At 34.5% G+C, this 20,291-nt stretch overlaps 5 protein-coding genes across 7 annotated transcripts; 3 read left to right on the forward strand and 2 right to left on the reverse strand.

Annotated features, from left to right (window-relative positions):
* Window positions 1–1,177: 1,177 nt before the first annotated feature.
* On the reverse strand, window positions 1,178–3,808 carry LOC133688396 (protein PLANT CADMIUM RESISTANCE 10). 3 transcript variants are annotated; one of them, XM_062107873.1, is made up of 4 exons: window positions 3,662–3,808; window positions 3,345–3,581; window positions 2,004–2,230; window positions 1,178–1,530 (listed from the first exon to the last, which is right to left on the reverse strand). In XM_062107873.1, exons 2-4 carry the CDS (start codon window positions 3,517–3,519, stop codon window positions 1,360–1,362), a joined length of 573 nt encoding a protein of 190 aa, XP_061963857.1. In that variant the 5' UTR covers window positions 3,520–3,581; window positions 3,662–3,808; the 3' UTR covers window positions 1,178–1,359. The 3 variants fall into 3 exon arrangements, with proteins under 3 accessions (XP_061963857.1, XP_061963856.1, XP_061963855.1); XM_062107872.1 differs by having other exon boundaries at window positions 3,345–3,586; window positions 3,662–3,801; XM_062107871.1 differs by having other exon boundaries at window positions 3,345–3,763.
* Window positions 3,809–6,362: 2,554 nt separating this feature from the next.
* On the forward strand, window positions 6,363–7,681 carry LOC133690322 (heavy metal-associated isoprenylated plant protein 45). The gene is made up of 3 exons (XM_062110571.1): window positions 6,363–6,641; window positions 6,747–6,822; window positions 7,294–7,681. The coding sequence occupies exons 1-3, from the start codon at window positions 6,594–6,596 to the stop codon at window positions 7,614–7,616; spliced, it is 447 nt and encodes a 148-aa protein (XP_061966555.1). The 5' UTR covers window positions 6,363–6,593; the 3' UTR covers window positions 7,617–7,681.
* Window positions 7,682–9,019: 1,338 nt separating this feature from the next.
* Window positions 9,020–11,077, forward strand: LOC133689552 (chaperone protein dnaJ 72). The gene is made up of 3 exons (XM_062109448.1): window positions 9,020–9,583; window positions 9,907–9,976; window positions 10,657–11,077. The coding sequence occupies exons 1-3, from the start codon at window positions 9,153–9,155 to the stop codon at window positions 10,729–10,731; spliced, it is 576 nt and encodes a 191-aa protein (XP_061965432.1). The 5' UTR covers window positions 9,020–9,152; the 3' UTR covers window positions 10,732–11,077.
* A 109-nt stretch (window positions 11,078–11,186) lies between these two features.
* LOC133689551 (cyclin-dependent kinase C-2-like) lies at window positions 11,187–16,026 on the reverse strand. The gene is made up of 12 exons (XM_062109446.1): window positions 15,660–16,026; window positions 15,399–15,480; window positions 15,208–15,298; window positions 15,068–15,097; window positions 14,752–14,861; window positions 14,553–14,625; window positions 14,346–14,466; window positions 14,076–14,193; window positions 13,432–13,571; window positions 13,249–13,306; window positions 12,213–12,283; window positions 11,187–12,117 (listed from the first exon to the last, which is right to left on the reverse strand). Exons 1-12 carry the CDS (start codon window positions 15,767–15,769, stop codon window positions 11,568–11,570), a joined length of 1,554 nt encoding a protein of 517 aa, XP_061965430.1. The 5' UTR covers window positions 15,770–16,026; the 3' UTR covers window positions 11,187–11,567.
* A 2,260-nt stretch (window positions 16,027–18,286) lies between these two features.
* LOC133688821 (pyrophosphate--fructose 6-phosphate 1-phosphotransferase subunit alpha-like) lies at window positions 18,287–20,222 on the forward strand. The gene is made up of 4 exons (XM_062108437.1): window positions 18,287–18,396; window positions 18,529–18,576; window positions 19,253–19,420; window positions 19,629–20,222. Exons 1-4 carry the CDS (start codon window positions 18,346–18,348, stop codon window positions 19,752–19,754), a joined length of 393 nt encoding a protein of 130 aa, XP_061964421.1. The 5' UTR covers window positions 18,287–18,345; the 3' UTR covers window positions 19,755–20,222.
* The last annotated feature ends 69 nt before the right edge of the window (window positions 20,223–20,291 follow it).

The following is a 20,291-nucleotide window of genomic DNA, read 5'->3' on the forward strand; positions in this document are numbered from 1 at the left end:
ATGCTATTAGAACAATGATGGACGGTGTCATGGTTAGTTGTTATTTATTTTATTTTTATTTGTAATTGATTTTGATCATAGTTATTAACGTAGATTTTTAGTTAAATCAAATAAAACATTAATTCGGTGAAACAAACATTAATCCAGTGAAACTTTGTTGATCTAACTGGTTATCACTGAAAAAATAATTAAAACAATATTAATAAAAACAATTGATCCGATAATCTGTAAGTTGACCACTGATCTAGTAACCTAGATTTTTTTGTGTTTTTTAATCTTATCCCAAATCCATCTTATAGCTATGATTTTTGAGTCAAGAGCTGGTCCTTTCTTGAATTCCCAGGTTCTTATCCCATCATTTAAACCTGGGAACTCGAAGAGAGAATCAAGATTTTAAAGGGTATTTTGTCTTCTGAAGATGATAGCCACAGCTTATCGGAAAATGCAAGTTGCTGGTGCCATCTGCAGCTTTCTCCCATGCCGGCGAAGGCATTGAGAATGCCTTTAACATGAGCGGTCCTGCATTTGGTCAATTGCGCCGAAAATAATACACCATTGCCCACCCTTGGAAGCAGTTACAGACATATATGGTGCACCCATATGAAGAAGAAACATCACAAACCAAAAACCATTAATTGATGTGAAGAAGAAAAATCATGAAATAACAGATTGGCTTGAATCCAAAACGCTTTAATGCTCATTATTTCCTGTATGATGTTGTTTTGGGAGTGGTGGCCAATGCCTCTACAGATTCTAAATCAACTTTAGTTTTGAATATCTGTGTTGATTTGAACAAGAAATAGATTAATATTTCAAGATTTTCAAGATCTTTTTTCTTTCTTTTTTATGTTACTTGATTTGAGGTTGCAAGAGAAAGGGTTTGAAGCACAGATGTTGGCCAGGTGGAAATGATATAGGTATGGCGACGGAAAAGGTCCTTTTCTTCTCAGTCTCCCTATCATGTAGGAATGAGCAAAATAACCGAATTATCCACAATATCCGTAAAAACCAACCTAAAATTAAACGAAAAAAACAAGTTCAGAAATCAAAATTTTTAACCAACAATGAGCATTGAGTGAGAGAGTGGTGGCAGAATATGATGGCGAAATGCATTAGCAGTATTTCTTTTACTTTTACCTTAGTCTACTCTTGTGTGATGATAATTGGTGCCTGTTAGTAAAAAGACAAGTAGTTTACAATGATTATATAAAAGATCTCCATTAGTCTCACCGATACAAACTTAAGAAGACATGCTTTAAAAAGCAATGCATGTCGACTGCTTAATCTGGCATAGGATGGTGCGAGGTCAAGTGTGAAACAATATGTGGTGGTCTTGCCAGGAGTGTTATGGTAGAAGCATTACTCTGTATTACCTGATTCCATTATCTGGACTGGTGGAGCTGTGACCACCGCCAGTTTAAGATCAGGGGAATTGGAGTCACCGGACCTTTCACGGATCTCCCTGTATTCTTGGCAATTAGCACACAGATGGCAGAAAAAGTGTGTCACTAAGTCACCACATGGCGCTTCCTGCATAAGAAATCAACAAAAATTACACAATTAGCTTCATTTAGGAACAGCCTTTTCTTTTTCTACAAGGAACTTTAAGCCTAAACAAAGCAGCTCCAAATATCTCGTGTAGTCTATCATGTATGAAAGAAAACCTAAAGCAAAGCAGCTTTGAAAATTCAACGCCTTGATTTATCTCTGTGCTCTAAGCTCCCAGCAATCTTTGTTTCAACTATTTGTTAAACTCCTACTTGGAGGAAATCCATCAAACATATCCTCAATCCCATGTCTTATGCTACCAAAGGTATAAAATCTATACACTACCGAAAGAAACCTAACATCGAGATCAATGTCCTACACTAACTACTCAAGCCTATAGATCGAAGGAACATTTGCAGGTGTATTTATCTAGCATCCACAAACAACCTCCACAGCATTAAGGAAAATAGATAGAAGATTTTATTGATAAAATTACAATTTAGAACTAGCAATACCTGCAAATTATACTTTTCCCTAAGCACCCTGCGGTAACCACAAGCATAGCATGCAACAAAGCATCCAGGTAACCCCAACAAAATGCCATCAGTCATACAGCAGCAGACGGTGTTGACAAGAGCCCACAAAATAAAATGGGTTGCGCACGATCCTATCAAAGTCCCAGAACCCAAAAATTCTGCATTCTTACCAAACAAATAGCAAGGACAAAAAAGACCAATACAACCTGTACACACCAAAAACAGCATTGTATTAACAATTTTCTTTTTAGGCAACAATAGATTCATGTTGTTCAATAAGTTCCCAAAAAAAAGGACTTTGAATACATTCCATGCAAATCTACAGGCATGTACGTGCAAGTGTTTCATAAAGGTAGGATATTGATCACCCAAAGTCTAGATCTTATCAGTCATGCATTTTATATCCAACAAGCCCACCATGAGTGAAATGTCTAACACTGAATACATCCATATCATAATAACACTGCTACCCACTCCCCAGCAGTTTTCGTTAAGCTAGATTTCATGATCACAACCATGCCCTAGTACACAAAAAAATGTTCTTCTTACCCAAATATGCAACATCCTAGATTCTTTGGGTGATCAATATCCTACCGCAAACAAAGAGGAATAACAAAGAAATGAATTACCACTTTTTAGATGCTGTAATTAGTCAATTCATACATCACATCAACGACCAATACCAACTACCATCCATTCCGCAGGTTTGTGACTAATAGAAACATTTGTCAAACACCAGTGCAGCTTAAAAAGATCACTAATTGAAGGCTTAATGGTATGTTTAACACATTTACATATAAGAATTGTATGCGATAGTTCATTCAAGAGGCAGTCTGCCTATAAGTAATATACTAGCAATAACACAAACACTAAATGGAAAGGATCATACAAATAATTTTTTTTTCCTGATATTCCTGATTCCTAAATAGGAAACCTCTACCAAAAGAACAAGGTGTTTTTCAAATAAGCTAACTCATTTGGACTCTATGATTAGTCAGAAAAAGGCATGTTAGCTAGCCCCGTTTGGGAACGGGGGTGCAACCGCAGCTGCGGCTCGTTCCCAAACGCGGCCAAATTAGTCAAGTTTAAATTCCTGTTCTACACAATCCAGAAAACAAATCCCCCTTCTAAAACGGCGCAATCCAAAACCTTTACTTAAAGAATCAAATCATTCCTTTCTTAGAGCCACAACAATGCCGGCAACTAAAGATAAACAATACAAAACCCAACATTTTTATTCATTCAACTCATTAGGCACCTTCAAATTAATTTTCCTTCTGATGATAAATCAAGGTCACAAAGCAGAAAAAGTAAGCGTACAGCTCTGCATATCATCGCAACAAGCACAGATCCCAGACGACCATTGCGCCGGTCCATCACCTACAACACTAGCAGCTCCAGAACGCTCTTCATTTCGTGGAACACTCTCCGTTTCCAAATCCGATTGGTCCAACGGAATATACCGCGGCGGCACATAACTGCTTTCACCCTTCATCTTTCATAGAACATAGTAATCCTCTTGTCTCCCAATCAAGTCTCTCTTTTACCTCCCAAGCCCTAGCCTTCCAGAAACACCAACAATAAGGAGATCAAATCAGATCAAAGCAAAGCAACATGAAATTATCAACTATACAGACCTTATTGAGCTCTTGTTGCAGAGTTAAACGAGGACGTTTTTTTATCCCTGTCTGTCTGTGTGTTTCTTCCTTGTTGAGAATGTCTAGGAGAGAGATGGAGCGATTTGCCTCTGTGTTTTTTGTTGAAGAAGGGTCACGATGGGCTCGATTCTTATTGGGCCTAGGACTGATAAACTGTAAGGCTTAGGCCTGTTATATGAGAGGGGGGGAAGTCTGGTAGATTGGGCCCCAAATGGACCTTCAAATTAATGGGTTAATATGAATTTCGCCGTAAATAAATTTTTTGTGTTAATTTTGTCTACAAGAAAATCTTATTTTTCGATTGGAACCTTTTTTGATATTCTTTAAAAGAAATTACATTCAGTTACTTACAAAAATAAATTTTTTTTTCTCTACGAAAGTAAAATTTCTCTATCAAATATGAATAAAAATTCCGTTTTTTTATATATTTAATATAAAATTATTATATTTTATCACACAAGATAAAATAATTTATACATATGAATATATCATAAAATATAATAAGAGAAAACAAAACATTCCAAATTATATATTTAAACTCGGCACAGCTTGTTAAGGCACTGCTATATATCCCTGTAAAGATGAGAATACAAGCTTGAGCCTCAGAAAGCACATTTATTCAAAGTTTGATCCCTAGAAATTATTAAATGAAGTTATGAAATGAGATTAATTATGGGAATTGGATTGTGGATATTTCAATGATCAAATTTTAAAATGAAAATGGATTATTATTCTGATTTATACCGAATTTAGGGTATACTTCAGGCAAGAATTCTTTCTGGTGTGAAAGCTATGCAACATCAAGGCATATGCTTGGAGAGATGGGTGTAGGCGCACCATATTCCTATGAGGTTGCGAAATGCTTGCCCCAGCAGCAATTGGTATCTCCAGGATAGAGTTGCAAAATGCTTCACTTTGCTATTATTCTCTTCTTGAAATTGCACCTCTACAACTTGCCTGGTCCATCACCATAACATGTGTAAGCAGAGAAATGTCAAAATCAATCAAAGCTAACTCAAGTCTTGGGTGTATTTTTGTGGATTAAAAAAAATAAATTTTAAAAAATTATTTTTGTTTAAAACTATTATGAAACGAATTTTTGCATGCAAAATAGATAAAAATGCAAGTGTTTATTAATGAAAAGTTGGATATTTTAGCTTCTATAGAAATAAGGTTTAAAACACAATTATTTATAGACTCGGTGCAAAAGGTAAAAGTTATTTGACTGACTAAACAGTTTCTTCTTTGTGATCGGAAAAAAAATAAAAGCTATCATAATACCAAACAGTCTTTTAGTCTGATAGGGATTGTGGTATAGTTTACTTTTTAAAATATTTTTCGCTTAAAAATATATTAAAATAATATTTTTTTTTATTTTTAACAACAATACATTAAAACAATAAAAAATATAAAAAATATTAATTAAAAATTTAAAAACTAGCAAGTGTCTTTATTGCATTCACTAATATTGTAGTTTTTATGGTAAATTGTGATTAATAATTAAAAAAAATATTTGTCTGAGATTGCCTATTTATTAAGATTAAATTTGGTTACTGTGATATGACAGAATGAACATATACAAAAATATATTTAGTCGAAGAAATATAAACACGGATATAAAATAAATGTTTTCAAAAATAATTTTATAATGAGTTATTTTACTTTCAAAACATAATATATACGTATAAATAAAACATTATCTACGAATATCCGTTAACTTGAATTTTCTTAATGATTATCTCTTTTTTTTAATAAGACAACTTGATCGATGCATGCAGTTGGGCATAAATAATTATTAATAAATGCTTGCTTGTCTCCATTTGTTATTGAAACATGGAAATGATGGGTAAGTTCTCTGTGGGGTAATTTAAAGCAAGTCTAGAGAATTTGCTACGATTGCATATATTTTCCAATTCTCTGTTCTGAAGTTGTGTGTTAAAGCAAGGATTTTTGCTGGAAAGAAGAATCCGGCAGAGAACATATTCTGATGGACAGCAATTTCAACACGTTGGCCCATTTCAGTATTCTTCTCCTCCAAACACAAATAAATTCAGTTCTATTAGATTTCCCAATGGGATAGGAATTTCGTACTCAAAAGAGATGGAAATTGTTAGGTTGGAAATGCACCAGATCTTTGGCAAATTAGGCTGATTCTGGCTCTGCACCAGAAAAAAAAAAATATTATCACCAGACATCCTGTTCTTCGACTAGATGTTATTGTGAGAAGAAAGTAACGATTAGTGTCTTGAGTTAGATCCTCTTAACATTCTTGTTCGTTTTGGCATGATATCTTCCCGTCCGGTCTGAAAGGTTGATCGAAAACCTGTTATTTAAAGCATAACTTGAGTTGATTTTTAAATTAAATTATAAAAGATATCGATTCTATAAAGTTCAATTGATCTAACTAGATTTTTAGTGATTTGACTGACTCAACTAAATTAAGTTGGTTTAGATTTAAAGAATTTTTTAAAAATAAAATGACTCGGCTTGATCTAATAACTCGATGGACTCCATTATTTTTCAAGTTAATTTCCAGAATTATGATTAGAATTGCAGCCATTCTATGGTACGAAGCAATGAAATTCTCTCCACCCATGCATGGTTAATAACAGCCATAGAATTTGATCTATGCCTGACACAAATCTAATGCTATCTGTAATCCCGTACGAATACATATTCTTTAAACTTTAAAGCAGTTAAAGGCTCAAAGCTTTGAGAGAAATAACTCAAATAAAAAGAAATTATCTGCCCACTTGTGATCATGACACAAGCCATCTACGGTTGAAGAATGCCATCTGCCTACACAAAACCAAGTGGCTTCCCAGGAGAAGAGAAGTGATAAATGCTAACATATGTAGAGAAGGAGAAACATTCTTAGCTTCTTCTGTAGAGCTTCAAACGCACTCCCGTCATGTTTCAATGGCGATTTGGGAGGTCAAAATTATCCAACGCCTTGTCTGTAAGTGCTCTAGTCTCGTCAAGATTTACTCTGCCATTGCTCTCATGTATGGTATCCATGCTTCTACTTACTAGATGTTTTCCGTCATTTCCACTCGTTTGATAGACTGTGGAGCTCTTGGTACATATGAATTGTGAAGGATGTGAAAAGAGAATACGAAGAGCAATCTCGAAAATTGATGGCAAGTGTTTGTAGCTTTTTTTAGAATTTATCTTGTTTAGTCTTTGCAGTTTTGCATCTTAGTTTCATTCGGTTTTTGTATTTTTTTTTTCTTACACAACAAAGTATAAGGAAGCATGGAGCCCAACTAAGTTTTTAACTCTCTTGGCTTGGCCTCCCAAAATGACACCAGCTTAGCTTTACTATTAGTTCACTCGGTTTAATCTGGTCGATTCCCATCAGTTTCTTTTTCAAACTTAGCTCGGCTTGTGTCTTTGGATCGATCAGGTCTCGGTTTGATTTAACAGGCCGGGTTAATTTTAATAGCAATGATCTAGCGATTTCGATTTGGTTTTGATCAAAATCAAAGCAAAGCATGCTAAGAATATATATATATATTGAGTACTTAAAAGAGAATATAAATTGCCATTGTTCTTCTTCTTCTTCTTCTTCTTCTTCTTCGTTTTTTTTTTTTTAACTTTGCATCATGCAGGTGTTGATAGCTTGGAAATAGAAATGGATAAGCAAAAGGTGACTGTAAAAGGGTATGTCGACCAGAGAAAGGTCCTGAAGGTAGTGAGAAGAACAGGAAGAAGAGCAGAGTTTTGGCCATTTCCATATGACAGTGAATATTATCCATATGCATCCCAATACTTGGATGAAACTACGTACACGACATCGTATAATTATTACAGACATGGGTTCAATGAAAGTGTTCATGGATACTTCCCAGACCAAGCTTACTGCACCGTCCCTGATGATACAGTCCATCTTTTCAGTGATGACAATGTCCATGCATATTGTAGTATTATGTAAAGTGTCTTCATCACCTTGCTCTAATTAAATCACACTTAAATGTGAAGTATTTGAGCTTTTACAAACATACTTATGAAAAAGTGATCCGGGATTGACCCGGATAAGGATCAAGAAGAAGAAGATCCATCCAGGTTGATTTTCTTCTTTTTTTTATATAAATAAAATCAAAATAATATCATTTTGATAAAAATAAATCAATAAATCAAGAATTGAGTTTAATTGGGTTTTTTACTGGACTAAATTGGATTAATATCTTAATCTTTTTTTTCTTCGTTCTAAACTAGTTAAGAGTCCCGGGCTAGTTAGGTATTGAGTTTATAATAATATATAGAATAGTTAAAATTAATGAGAGATTTTTTAATTTATCAATTAAACTTGAACATAAAACAGCCAACTTTGTGTTTTGTTTGATGTTTTGTTATTATTTTCATTAGTAAGTGCTTTTGTATATAGAGATTAAGCATATCTTCTTAATTCAGTGTAGATGAAAAAATTCATTTATTAATATAAATTGATTTTTTTAATTAGAATCCCTTTCTATCTTATCATATCAGTTTAACTTTATTATTTAGATGCAAGTTACTTTCTTCATTTATTCATTTATTTTTATTTGTATATTTATTTATTTATCGGGTGGGATCGACTATGTTTATCATAGCATAAAGGGTTGACCTAAAAAATTTATAATTTGAAATTTAATTTAAATTGAGTTTCAATTTAAACTATAAAAATATTAAATCGACCAAACTCGGTTAGTCTAAGATTTGAAATTTTATATATCTCTTGATTATAGTTGATGAACTCAGCACAGTTCAATGAATTGACTCAAAAAGTGTCAGACTTAAATTTAATTTAGATGAAGTTTTTATTTTCTAACCAATAAAAATATTGATTTGATCAAATCCAATTGATTAGTTCAAGTTTTTTTTTTTTGGATTGATCAAGCCAAACATGCTTCAAATCTAATAGAATCATCATAAAAAAAAGAATGAAACATCATGGTTTAAAATAAAAATGCTTGACCTAGTTTGACTTTGTGATTCATGAATTGACTGGTAATTCAGTGATATATGTTCCTAACCATTGAACAAAATAAAAGGTTGTTAACCATTTAGGTGATGGTCTAGTGGTAAGGGTTTAGAATCAAGAGATTTACTCCCTCTATGGTTTTAGATTCGAGCCTTGTGATTGCTCATATGATGGTCACTGGAGGCTTACATGGTCATTAACTTCAGGGCCCGTAAGATTAGTCGAGGTGCGCGCAAGCTAACCTGGACACCAACATTAAACTAAAAAAAATAAATAAAGGGTTGTTAAATCAATAATCATTAAGGGATCAACTTATAATTTATAAGACTATAAGGACTAAATTACAACTACGTCAAAAACAGAAACTAACTCCCACGAGAACAGAAGATCTTGCCGAAGAAGAGGACACAAAAATGCCACGACTGTCTGCAACAATCTCTTTCTCTCCTCTTCTTTAATTCTCAAATACACCGACAACCTCAAAAAAATCCAGAAACAAATTCAAGCATGGATTACTACAAGGTCTTAGGTATAAACAGAACCGCGACAAAAGAAGAAATAAAAGAAGCATATCGAAGATTAGCGTTAGAACTCCACCCAGACAAACACGCACGATCATCAAATCCTGTAAGAGAGAAAGCCACCCTCAAATTCAAACAAGTCTCTGAAGCTTACGAAATTCTTAGAAACGATAAAAAACGTGCTGATTACAACTTTCGGTCCTCTTATTCTTCTTCTAATAATCACACGGGAAGGAATTATTATAGTAATAAAAGTTATTATAATCGTGGGGGCTATGGATATTATCATAATTATGATAATAATGATTATGATTCGAGGTTTTATAGGTATAGAAATTCTGGGTGGAGCTCAAAATTGGAGAATTTGATCAAGTTCATGACCACTCGTGCGTTTCTTCTCAATGCAGCTTTAGGCTGGTATGTTTGTTTTGATGTTGTTTCTGTATTTCTGGAGTGATTTTTCTTTGTTTTTTGAGTTTTTTTTCGTGGGTTTTTTCTTATATTATTTTCTGTGCTTGTTATTGTTTTTTTGGTTCAAAGTTGGGATCTTTTGATTGGCAGTGATGCTTATCGAACTGGGTTGGAAGTAAAATCTGGACTAGAAAGTTTGAGTTTAGGGCATGCTAGGGTTTTATATCTTGTACGTGGTCAATTATGATGCATTTGTACTTGTTTGATCAGTCTGTTTCTGCATTTTTATGTAGAGATTAAGGTGGTATTTTTTTTAATCTATTTTGCAGTGCCTTACTTGGTGGGTCCGTGGTGGTGGATATGGGAAAGGAATCACTGTGGAATATGCACAATTCAGGGGTATGCTATTGCTTCTTGTTATGGTGTTAATCATATTGGTGTGTTTTCAGTTGCTGTTATTGATTGATCATGTAGAGAATTCAAGGCTGATCCCATCGATTTCTTGTTACTTTCTCCATTGCCTTTCATATAGTAGCTTCGGTTTTCCTTTATGACAAGGTATTCCTTGTACTAACTGCTTTTAACAGGCTGTTGCTAGGATTTATCTAGCGGTTATGACAACGGTTTCCCATCAAAATGTGGAATTAAATGGCCTTAGTTATAAACAATCTACCTGTTGATTTGAACCAATGCTTCCAAAATAATGTAATTTGTCATGCTCCTATAGCAAATCACATGTAACTGGAGTTTGGAAACCCTACCCGGGCAGGGGCCTAGTGCATCAAAGCTTCAAAATGCTGTTCTCAATATGCATGCCGTAAGTTAAATATATTAGTGAGATTGGCTTTTTTGTGGTATGACAGAAAGACTGGAAGCATACCAATTTTCATGTTTTGTGCGAGACAGCAAAGTTTTCGATTGTAATGTATTTCTGTGGTCTGGTCTCTATTGAAACAGAGAAAAGAATCTGTTACATATATAGTTGATAAAAGAGCCAAAGAAGCCATGAGACCTTTTGTATATATCCAAATATGTATAGCTGTTGAAATATATCAAAAACTGTTTGAATTTGCATGCAGAAATCATTTGAGGATGCCATGGAATCTATCAAGAAAGCCAGAGCACATAGAGATGAGGAGGAGGATGAGGCTTGATAGCCAAGAGGACCGACCATATTCTTTGATTTCTACTAATGAAACCAGAAAATTTTCTTGCATGATTGGAGAACCAAGTACGAGAGCATGGGATTCGAAGACTTGTCTTCAACTATAATATATCTCCAGACTTTAGTGAATCTCACATTTTTTTCATCATTGAAAGATCCATAGATCTTCTATTGGCCCTTATTCTGTACAGGAGATGCTTCAAATACATCCCAGGGGATTTTGTAAATACCTCTTTCCAGATCAGGATTTGTAAACAGAGTTGTACTTGTGTGGCTGGTATCCAGCCCTTGATGTTATATATGCTTAAAATAATCCTCATTGTTTTGGTTCTTCACCACTGTATTTGACAAGGGTTGGTTTGAAACTTTGAAAGCCATAGATTTATATATCCTTGAGGTATTTTTGCAGTCAGACAATTACAAACTACAAAAAACATCAATACATGCTGTTCGACAAGCATCCACACTTCTTATTTAACATTGCAATAGTTTGACTCACAAATGTACAAGCCCGCTGTGCACAAACCTGAGCATAAATCACAGAAATGGCTCAGAGTACTTTATTTTTCTTTCTTTAATGAAGATACACAGTTCATTAAATCAAAGCACCTTCAACTCAGATGTCTCTAATTTATTAAAGTATGGTGATACACTCGGAGAACTCTGGGTTGTACAAATGCTTAAAGGGAGGCTCTTCCGGTGATCCATTCTGATGAGCTCTGAAGCATAGAAGATGATGTCCAATCATCAACCACTCGGATAATCTTTTTATCATTTAAAGTTTTGTTTCATGAGGTCTCATGGTACATCAATTACTCAAACTGTTTACTGCTGCCAACCATATTGTTGGTTGCGGTTTCCACCCATCATGTTCGAACCACGACCAGCACCAGAACCACCATAAGGTGGACCACCTTGAGGATAATTTGGACCACCAACTCCATAGCCACTACCCCCTCCACTCCCATGTGGAGGTGCACCAGGCATACTACTTGAGCCATATGGTGGAGCTCGCCCCTGTGGAGGATATGGCCCACTACCATAACCACCACTACCTTGACCACCACGATTAGGGTGGTTGTATCCCCCACTTGTTCCACTTGGGGGGTATCTGCCTGGTCCGCCAGCAGGTCCTCGAGGCTTCCCATAATGGTGGCTAGGCCCTGCAGCAACTGGGGGCTGAGAACCATGCAAGGGCTGATTAGGGCCTGAACGCATTTGTGGATGTGCCTGCCCAGACTGTTGAGTGGGGGGAAGTCGACCATGCTGCTGCTGGTGCTGCAGTTTCTGACGCTTAGCATTTTCTTCATGCTGCCTTTGTTGCTGACGTTTTTTCTTAGTCTGAAACTCATGTGATGCTTCATATTTTGGCAAACTGAATCACCAAATGAAAACATGTCAAGGATATATAAACCAAGGAATAGAGATCTCAAGGAATTAGATCGAAAGGTTACAGAAGTATGAACAAACCTTTTGGGGTTGCAAGGTAATGGATCAGTCCAGAAATACTCAGCATCAAGTGCATCCTTGGCAGATATTCTCTGTCATAACAAGCATAAAAGGCAAGTATAAACAATACAGGACAGCATAGACTAAGGATAAGTTATGGATCAAGGAAAAAATTTTATATGCTGCAAATGAACAATTGATTTTAAACAAGAACAGAAGATTCTAGGGGCTAGTTTGCCCAAATTATGATTAGGTTTTTTTGAGGTTCAAGGACATGGATGTTAAGAATTTCAAGTTAATAATTGTTTGCTTCGTATCGAGTCTGAGAAGGGTCCCTCCAAGTAGGATGTGTGAGCTATCGGGGTGTAGCAAATTCTTCTCCCAGTATTAGCAAGTTAATTATGGTATTCATTAAGAAACCCACCAGCAAGTTAATTAAGAACTGTGCCTGATTACTCTAGGTTGAAGGTTTCAAGTTCTAACCCCCAGGGTGTCCTAAGGAGACAGTTAATAAGTTGCAAAGCAACACTTAATAAAGACATAAAATGCAAGTGCAGCAAGTTGAATACATGGAATGCAAGTCCAAGAAACTAAATTCACAAGCTTAACTAATTCAAAAAACTAAATTGATTTGTTCTGCCAAATGTGTACCTTACTTCTGGTTTTAAGGGGTAAAACTCAAGACGTTAGAGTATGACATCACAACAATCTCTTGGCAGAGATAAAAAGGTTTGGGGCCAGTTGATGATACTCAGGGAATCTCACAGTTTTTATCTGCTCAGTATTCTACATATGGGTTTCTTAGTTGGGTGAAGCTAAGATCTTAAAAAAAAATGTTTGCTTAACTTGATCCAGCAGGCTATTTTGGAAAAAGGTTTAAAAAAGTAAATTATGCTTCTGTACTAACATTGGGGAATCTCAATCCATTGCACACTGCTCATGGTGTAACTTCTAAGAAGAAATACATCCAAACTGATTCACATTATCAAACCAATTAATTCACAAAAAAATTGACATAATCAGACTCGAGTTATGACAAGTAAACAAAAATGGATACCTCAGAGGGATCAAGAGTCAGCATTCTCTCCAATAACTCCAAAGCATTACGGTCAAAACTATAACAGAAAAACACAACACCAAAAAAACAGAGAAAAGGTTAGGGGACAGTAGTTATCAAAGCCCAAATTTATGTCATAATGAGAAAACATTGTAGCATCTACAAATATAAGTTTGTGCTTACTGTCTGAAAACCTCTCTTAGACGCCTCTTCATTGGCCTTGTTGGCTTGAGATTGTTGTACCAAGGAATCTTGGAAACTCCAGGCCAATTAAACTCATCAGGGGCTCCACATAGCTCAAAAATCTTATTTAGTTGTTCTGGCTGCAACAATGACAGAGAAATACTCATGAAATTTTCAAGCATGCAAATTTTTTGATATGATCATCAACTAAATAGCAATCAGAAGCCCATCATTTCATTAGATTATTCATCATCTTGATGGGGTTCATCAAAGAAGTTCCAAATTAGAGAACTGCCAAAGCAAACTTAATTTCTATTCTTTTGAGGAAACCCAATAAGTTATGGAAATCCCAATAAATGATGGCAGGAAACTCTTGAATGACTTTGATCTCAAGGACAGACATGTTAAGAATTCAAACCAAAGGTGGCTCCAGAAAGTTGTGAGTATGTCCATATTGCAATGGGTCAGCATATAATCATTCGATTAACCTGTTAAGTCCACAGAAATTATAGCCAGTATACCCCCCTCTCCTTTTTTCCAATAGCTATTAAAAGGAAGAAGCTACATGTATACAACACATGGAGGATAGGAAGTCCTTCATAAACAGAGGAACAAAAACAATTAATGATGGCAAGGTTACTTACTTCATCTTTTCCAGGGAAAATTGGTTTCCCATGGAGAAGTTCAGCAAAAATACAACCAACAGACCACATATCAACAGCTGGACCATACTTTGTTGTTCCAAGCAGCAGCTCTGGGGGTCTGCGCAAAATGAAAATAACTGGTTCTCATTCAAATTATCTTTTATCATTCTCCCCTTGCTAGGTGGAAAGCCACAGTTCATGGTCTTAGAGTAAAAATGAAGTATGTCTAATAAAACCAAAGCTCTCCGTTTAGGGGGCTGCAATTATCACCTGTACCATAAAGTAATAACACGATTTGTAAGATTTGCATTGTGATCATTTGAGAATGACCGAGCAAGCCCAAAATCTGCCAGCTTCAAATTACCCTCATTGTCTATGAGCAGATTAGAACCTGCAGCAATGATGCAGTTCAGCTAACCAATGCTCCATGAGATGGAAAACAAGATCTAATGGTAAAATACTTTATTTCTTAATAACCTTTTATATCACGATGAAGCACTTGATTCACATGACAATAGTGAAGCCCCGTCAAAAGTTGCCTCATGTAGCACTTCAAGAAAAAGAAGTGAGAACCGTGTAGAAGAGGATAAACCAGGAGCCGTGGGAACAATGTCAAGTATCATATGCTCAGTGATTAGAAATAAAGAGATTCCTTCATTTCTACTTCTAATAATACCTTAATTTGGGGAACTGAAAATCTCATCCCAGGACGATCAGCGAGACCAGTCAAATCATGATCCATGTATTCAAAAACCATGTAGATCCCACCTTTATACTTGTTACCATCTGCAATCGCACATAACACTGTGGTCATAAATCAATTACCTCCAAATATGACAACCATTAAAAAAAATCCCTTTTATAACCAAATACAATCAAAACACGCACGTGAGCGTGCACGCGGGCATGCATGCATCAGCGTGGATATCTTAAACAGAGATCAATTCAAATTTTGAAAGGCTAAATTTACAGAAGCAAAGTAGAGAACTTGCCTGGTCTCCCCTGCTCATCCCTCTCTGGACCTGGAAAAAACAATCACGAGCATTTCAGTTATCAAACACGTAAAAATACCTATATTATAAATACGAAAGCATGGCAAGCACAATTGAATAAGAATATTTCAACTTTCAACCTGGAGACGTCACAATCTCTTTCAAGTTAATCACATTCTCATGATGTAATTTCTTTAAAATCTTGATCTCCCTTATTGCTGTTATAGGAAACTACACAAGAACACAACCTTTATTTTAGCAACCAAACACATTTAAAACAAAAACAAAGTAACATAAACAAGAGTGTGAAACAAAAAAAACAGAAAGTTACCCCTTCTCTCTCATTGTCCATTCTTATTTTCTTCAAAGCAACAATTTCACCTGTCTTTATTTCTCTTGCCATATACACTTGCCTACATACAATAAATAAATAAATAAATAAAAACCCAATTGTAAGCAAGTTTTGATCTTTCCTTGACAGAAATTAGTAAGGAAAAAAACCCATAATTAATCATAAAAAAAAGCTAAAAAATCAACAGGAAAGCTTAAGAAACACAGAGACAGAGAAATCAGTGAAAACTGACTGACTGACCCATAAGTGCCTTCACCAATTTGTTCTAATTTTTCAAAACAATCAACACTTCTAGATCCCCATGATGGTGATTCGTTTAAATTCAGCTGCCCAGGAGCTGCTATTGCCATCCTTCTTCTTCTCTCTTGTTTTTTTTTCTCGCTTGCTGACTGCTGTCACCAATTAAGCCCACAAACAAACCCAACTCAACGAATGACAATCCGCCGTCGCCGGAGGTGGTTGCGGCGTTAGCTGTCGTGAGAGAATTGAAGATTTGTTGACGAAGAAACAGAGACTCTCCTCTTTATGGAATTTTTTCGGCTTGTAAGAGGAAGGTAATAGTAACGATGCCTCTCAAAAAGGAAACACGGAAAAGAAATTGCTGGATTTTGCAAGGAAAAAGCGTTTGGGCCTGTTGGGGTTTTGTAAAGTGAACCAAATTGAAAATTGTGGCCCTTATAGTGTAGCATAGAGTTCATTTTGACCCATAAAGTTTGAGAAATATTCCACTTTGGGCTTGCCCTACTATTCAGCAGGCTAACCCTAGTCGACCCCTAACCTAAGTCAGGTGTCCTTAAAAAACCAATTTCACCTGGTTCATCGGTTAAAAATATTTGATTTTTAAACAAAAATTAAAATAATATTACTTTAATTTTTTAAAAAAAATTAATTAACTCTAATCAATTTAAATTAAATCTTTCAATTTATAACTAGATTTTATACAATATCAACCATCATATCAATGCTTTATTCATCTTAATCCTATTAACTTAGAGTTCTCAAAAGATTTCAATATGTCAATTACTTGTTTATAAATTGGTAGTGAAAATTGTTTATAAATTGGTAGTGAAAATCAACATAATGGTGATTTTTTTTCTTGTGATCGACTTTCATATTACCATATAATTTTTATTTTGAAACTTTTTAGTGTTAATTTATGGATTTTCACATATTTAATATAGTTTGGACAAATTGTTCAAAGAAAAATATTTTTTTACTATGATAAAAAAAATATTCCTTAGAATAAGTGAAAAAATTTTAAAAGAAAAAATTGTTTTTGAAAAAAATGTATATTTTGCTACCATTCATGCAAGTTGCATCATATATCAGTTTTTATTAGAAAAAAAATACTCATAACTTTTTATAGTCCAGTCAAAATTGTACTTGTATATTGAATTTTAAAAAATTATAGTTTATATCTTAAATTTTATACACTCATTAACATTTAACTTACTTACAAAAAAAATAAAAAAAATTATATGATTATTTACAAATTTATCACTATTTTTTATTTAATAAATAAAATGCCTTTATAATGAATATCATGTTGAAAAAGTGTATTCTAGAAACAGAAAGGGAAAGTTTAGGACTTTATTTAAAAAACTAAATGACATTGGTGTTTTATTGCAAATTAATTTACAGTAAAATATAATAAAATATATCTTGAATTACAATAAAATTATTTCCTTGCCCTTTGGTCCAAAAGAATTAAGCTTTTGGGTGAGGGTGTTGATGTTTTTTTTTTTACACAGCAAAAATATTTTTTCACCTTGAAAATCAACAAACTATAGAACTCTTGATCAAAGGCTTTATTGATTGTGCATAAATTTATTAACAGTAAAAATATGTATTTACCCCTAGAGTCAAAAAAATTATTAAGCTGCTAGATAATGATGTTTTGGGGTTTCAAAATTTAATGTATAGTACAATTATATTTTTAACATTAGAAGAGACAAAACACAAGCTTAGCATTTAGGGGTATTTGTGTGCTTTCATATAAGCATTTTATATAATTATCGGGGTTATGGAGGGTATTTTTTTGATATTTTTTTATATTAAAAGTTGCTGGAGTATACTCGATATATCTCAACGCGTAAATAGCGTCCGCGCCATTTAGGAGATGCGTGTAATGCCACTTGGTGGACGTCATGCTTTAGTTTTTTTTTTAATATTAATCTTGTGATTATCTTCAAGTTTTTTCTATAAGTTTATCTCATCCTCAAAACTTATATCACAATTCTTGCATATTTTTTTATGCATATGGATTTATTTAATCAGTTTTATTCGTGTTTATCATTTAAATCATAAATTTTTTAGAGTATAGATTTATATTTTATTTATTTAAATAAATAAATTGAGCAAACATAGTCGGATATAAATTTTATTTTATACTATGAAATATTTTGATCAAACTTACATAACTTTTTCAATTTATATTTTTTATTTTTTATTTTTTAAAAAACACATAAACAACTTGTATATCTAATACATTTTTTTTAAAAAAAAAAACATTATAACACGCGGGTTTAAATTGCGAGTCGATAATTATTGAGAGTCTTGAGGGAGCAGTGGCAGAGAAAAATGGGGAGGGAGACAGTAGCAAAAGCATTTCTTGAAAACGAAGCTCTCTCTTTCTCTTCGAGGCAGGCATTGATATCAAATCCGAAACCAAACTTTATTGTCTGCCTATAAAAATTGATTAAAACCCATAAAAATTATATTGTTTGTAAAGTAGGCCCTCTATTAGCTAGAAAACTAACTATAAGCAGTCAAATTATGAAACATTTTTAAAATAATACTTTAAATTGAAAAACTAAAAAATGGAGGTTCAAGTAAAATATTTATAAGACTACAGGGGTCAACATGTACTTTACCCATAGCTGTTTATTTTCCCGTGCAGTTTGCAAGAAAACAGTTCAAAGGCAGGATGGATTCCTTGTCTTCTTCGCTTGAAGGCTGTGGCTCAACTGGAACTCTGGTAAGTCTCAAATCCCAGAAAAGTTTAGCAACAAATTTGGTTGTTTGATACTGTTTTATAAGCAAAAGGGTCTTCTTTTTTTTTATGTAGTTTCTTCCCAGTGAACATCATCAATTATTTTTTATTTTGCAGGTGGAAGACAAGGAACTCAACTTTGCTCAACTAGAGGAGATAGACATGGTATGCTTTGTTAGTTTATCATGTATCTATGTAATTTTTTTCTGGGATTTGTTTGTTTTAGACAATTGCTTAGGATTTGCTGTTCATTTGACTTGCTTTACTATGTTTTGTTATTTTAAGATTAGAGCTTTAGTTGAAATGAAAAATTTGATAAACACAGGGAAGTGTGATTTTTGGTGAAGTTTATGTTGGTTGTAACTTACTAGTAGTAATAGTTTCCAAAAGTTTTGAACTTGGTTCTTCTTTGTCATATTGCTAGAGAATGAGAGATTATCGTAGAGTTTAATGTACACCATAGGAAAAGGTAATCAAGGAGTTGTTTCTACCTCAAATGATTCATTTGAATGGTTGGACAGTATCAGATACGGTAATGCTTTGGGATGGGGACATGAATTATTGAAAAAGAATGATAAACCAAGCTGTTTTGAAGCTTTTGGCCAACTGGATCAGGAAGTAGCAAACAATTCTTACATAAATTTGTGTGGAATTGGCTCATGCAACCGTGGAATTCTAGTGTCGGGAAGTTGGATTCTTTGATGATGGACCCTGGAAAAGAAGTGGCTTCAGTCTGGCTTATATGCTAACTGATATTCTTATAAGAGCAAGATGTTGTCGTGAACCATGCGAAGAATGTATTTCATTTCTGCTGCTCGTGACAGCATTTTGTTGTTAACAGAAAACTGAAGCAGTTGCTGGAAGATCAGTTGACAATGTCCATGGGAAAACTGGTGCTGTTCAACTGGATAGAGTGGGATCAGACAAGGAGGATTGCGGCCATGGTCCTTTAACAGAAGACCAAGAATATATCAAGGAAATAAAGGAGTTGCATGCATACCTTGACATGGTAAGTTTTTGCTCTCTGTGACCATATATAGCATGCACATAAATAATACCAAATGTTTTTTTTTAAAATTTTTTTTGGATCAGTCATCAGTGCTGTCATTTAGATCCAATTATCAGAATTTTTTAAATCTGAATGCGATTATTGTTTGTGATTTTGTGTCTTTCTATTGTTTGTTCAATGTTCGGTTTGGATGTGCATCTCTTCTCAGGTGAAAACAATGGTGAGACCAGGTTGCTCCCCTGAAGTGCTGAAAATTGCTTTGAATTCCATGTCAACACTTTTCAACACCCTCACCTTTGTGTCTTCCGTGACAAGACCCCATGCATCCCTTTGAACCGATTTTTAATGGTTTGGCTGCATCATACACAGAACAAAAATCTGTCAGCGTGCCTCGGAATGTGTGGCCAGGAACTGAGGAAAGTTTGGATTGTGTTATACCTACCTGTTTTTTTTTTATCACGGTACTCTACCCGTTATATGAAGTCAATAGAGGTATGTCTAATATTGAAGTACTTATTGTTTTCTTCCTGGTTCTGGATATGCTATAAAACGATGACGAAGATGACCAAGCTGCAATATCAAACTAGTTGGGGACAAGCTGGAAAATCTTGTAAATCGTGGCAGTGGAAAAGGGTGTAGGATTCAGGGATGCCTTGCTGATTGAATTTGTAGGTCATCTGTAACTAATAAAATGAACACATTGGGTTTTTATGCTCCTTTTAATGATGAATCACAAATTGTTATGTAATCAAACTTTCTTCATCCAAAAAGTTGAAAATCCGTGCTGAGCATGTTACTTTAATATTGGCATTGCATATTGAAAATGACCTGGACTGGAGTGCAACAGAAACATGCATTTCAGAGTCTGTTT

The sequence above is a fragment of the Populus nigra genome, chromosome 3 (genome assembly GCF_951802175.1).
Source record: "Populus nigra chromosome 3, ddPopNigr1.1, whole genome shotgun sequence".
NCBI classification, from domain to species: domain Eukaryota; kingdom Viridiplantae; phylum Streptophyta; class Magnoliopsida; order Malpighiales; family Salicaceae; genus Populus; species Populus nigra.

What these genes read in the sequence shown, in the direction of transcription:
- LOC133688396 (XM_062107873.1), bottom strand. Translation starts at nt 3,519, where the DNA reads ATGAAGGGTGAAAGCAGTTATGTGCCGCCGCGGTATATTCCGTTGGAC. An exon ending in TTGCGATGATATGCAGAGCT is followed by an intron (nt 2,231 to 3,344) that starts GTACGCTTACTT and finishes TGGTGTGTACAG; the next exon opens with GTTGTATTGGTCTTTTTTGT. An exon ending in GGGAAAAGTATAATTTGCAG is followed by an intron (nt 1,531 to 2,003) that starts GTATTGCTAGTT and finishes TTTCTTATGCAG; the next exon opens with GAAGCGCCATGTGGTGACTT.
- LOC133690322 (XM_062110571.1), top strand. Translation starts at nt 6,594, where the DNA reads ATGTTTCAATGGCGATTTGGGAGGTCAAAATTATCCAACGCCTTGTCT. An exon ending in AATTATCCAACGCCTTGTCT is followed by an intron (nt 6,642 to 6,746) that starts GTAAGTGCTCTA and finishes CTCGTTTGATAG; the next exon opens with ACTGTGGAGCTCTTGGTACA. An exon ending in AGCAATCTCGAAAATTGATG is followed by an intron (nt 6,823 to 7,293) that starts GCAAGTGTTTGT and finishes TGCATCATGCAG; the next exon opens with GTGTTGATAGCTTGGAAATA.
- LOC133689552 (XM_062109448.1), top strand. Translation starts at nt 9,153, where the DNA reads ATGGATTACTACAAGGTCTTAGGTATAAACAGAACCGCGACAAAAGAA. An exon ending in CTCAATGCAGCTTTAGGCTG is followed by an intron (nt 9,584 to 9,906) that starts GTATGTTTGTTT and finishes TCTATTTTGCAG; the next exon opens with TGCCTTACTTGGTGGGTCCG. An exon ending in GGAATATGCACAATTCAGGG is followed by an intron (nt 9,977 to 10,656) that starts GTATGCTATTGC and finishes ATTTGCATGCAG; the next exon opens with AAATCATTTGAGGATGCCAT.
- LOC133689551 (XM_062109446.1), bottom strand. Translation starts at nt 15,769, where the DNA reads ATGGCAATAGCAGCTCCTGGGCAGCTGAATTTAAACGAATCACCATCA. An exon ending in ATTGGTGAAGGCACTTATGG is followed by an intron (nt 15,481 to 15,659) that starts GTCAGTCAGTCA and finishes TATTGTATGTAG; the next exon opens with GCAAGTGTATATGGCAAGAG. An exon ending in TTACCTTGCAACCCCAAAAG is followed by an intron (nt 12,118 to 12,212) that starts GTTTGTTCATAC and finishes TTGGTGATTCAG; the next exon opens with TTTGCCAAAATATGAAGCAT.
- LOC133688821 (XM_062108437.1), top strand. Translation starts at nt 18,346, where the DNA reads ATGGATTCCTTGTCTTCTTCGCTTGAAGGCTGTGGCTCAACTGGAACT. An exon ending in AACTAGAGGAGATAGACATG is followed by an intron (nt 18,577 to 19,252) that starts GTATGCTTTGTT and finishes TGTTGTTAACAG; the next exon opens with AAAACTGAAGCAGTTGCTGG. An exon ending in TGCATGCATACCTTGACATG is followed by an intron (nt 19,421 to 19,628) that starts GTAAGTTTTTGC and finishes ATCTCTTCTCAG; the next exon opens with GTGAAAACAATGGTGAGACC.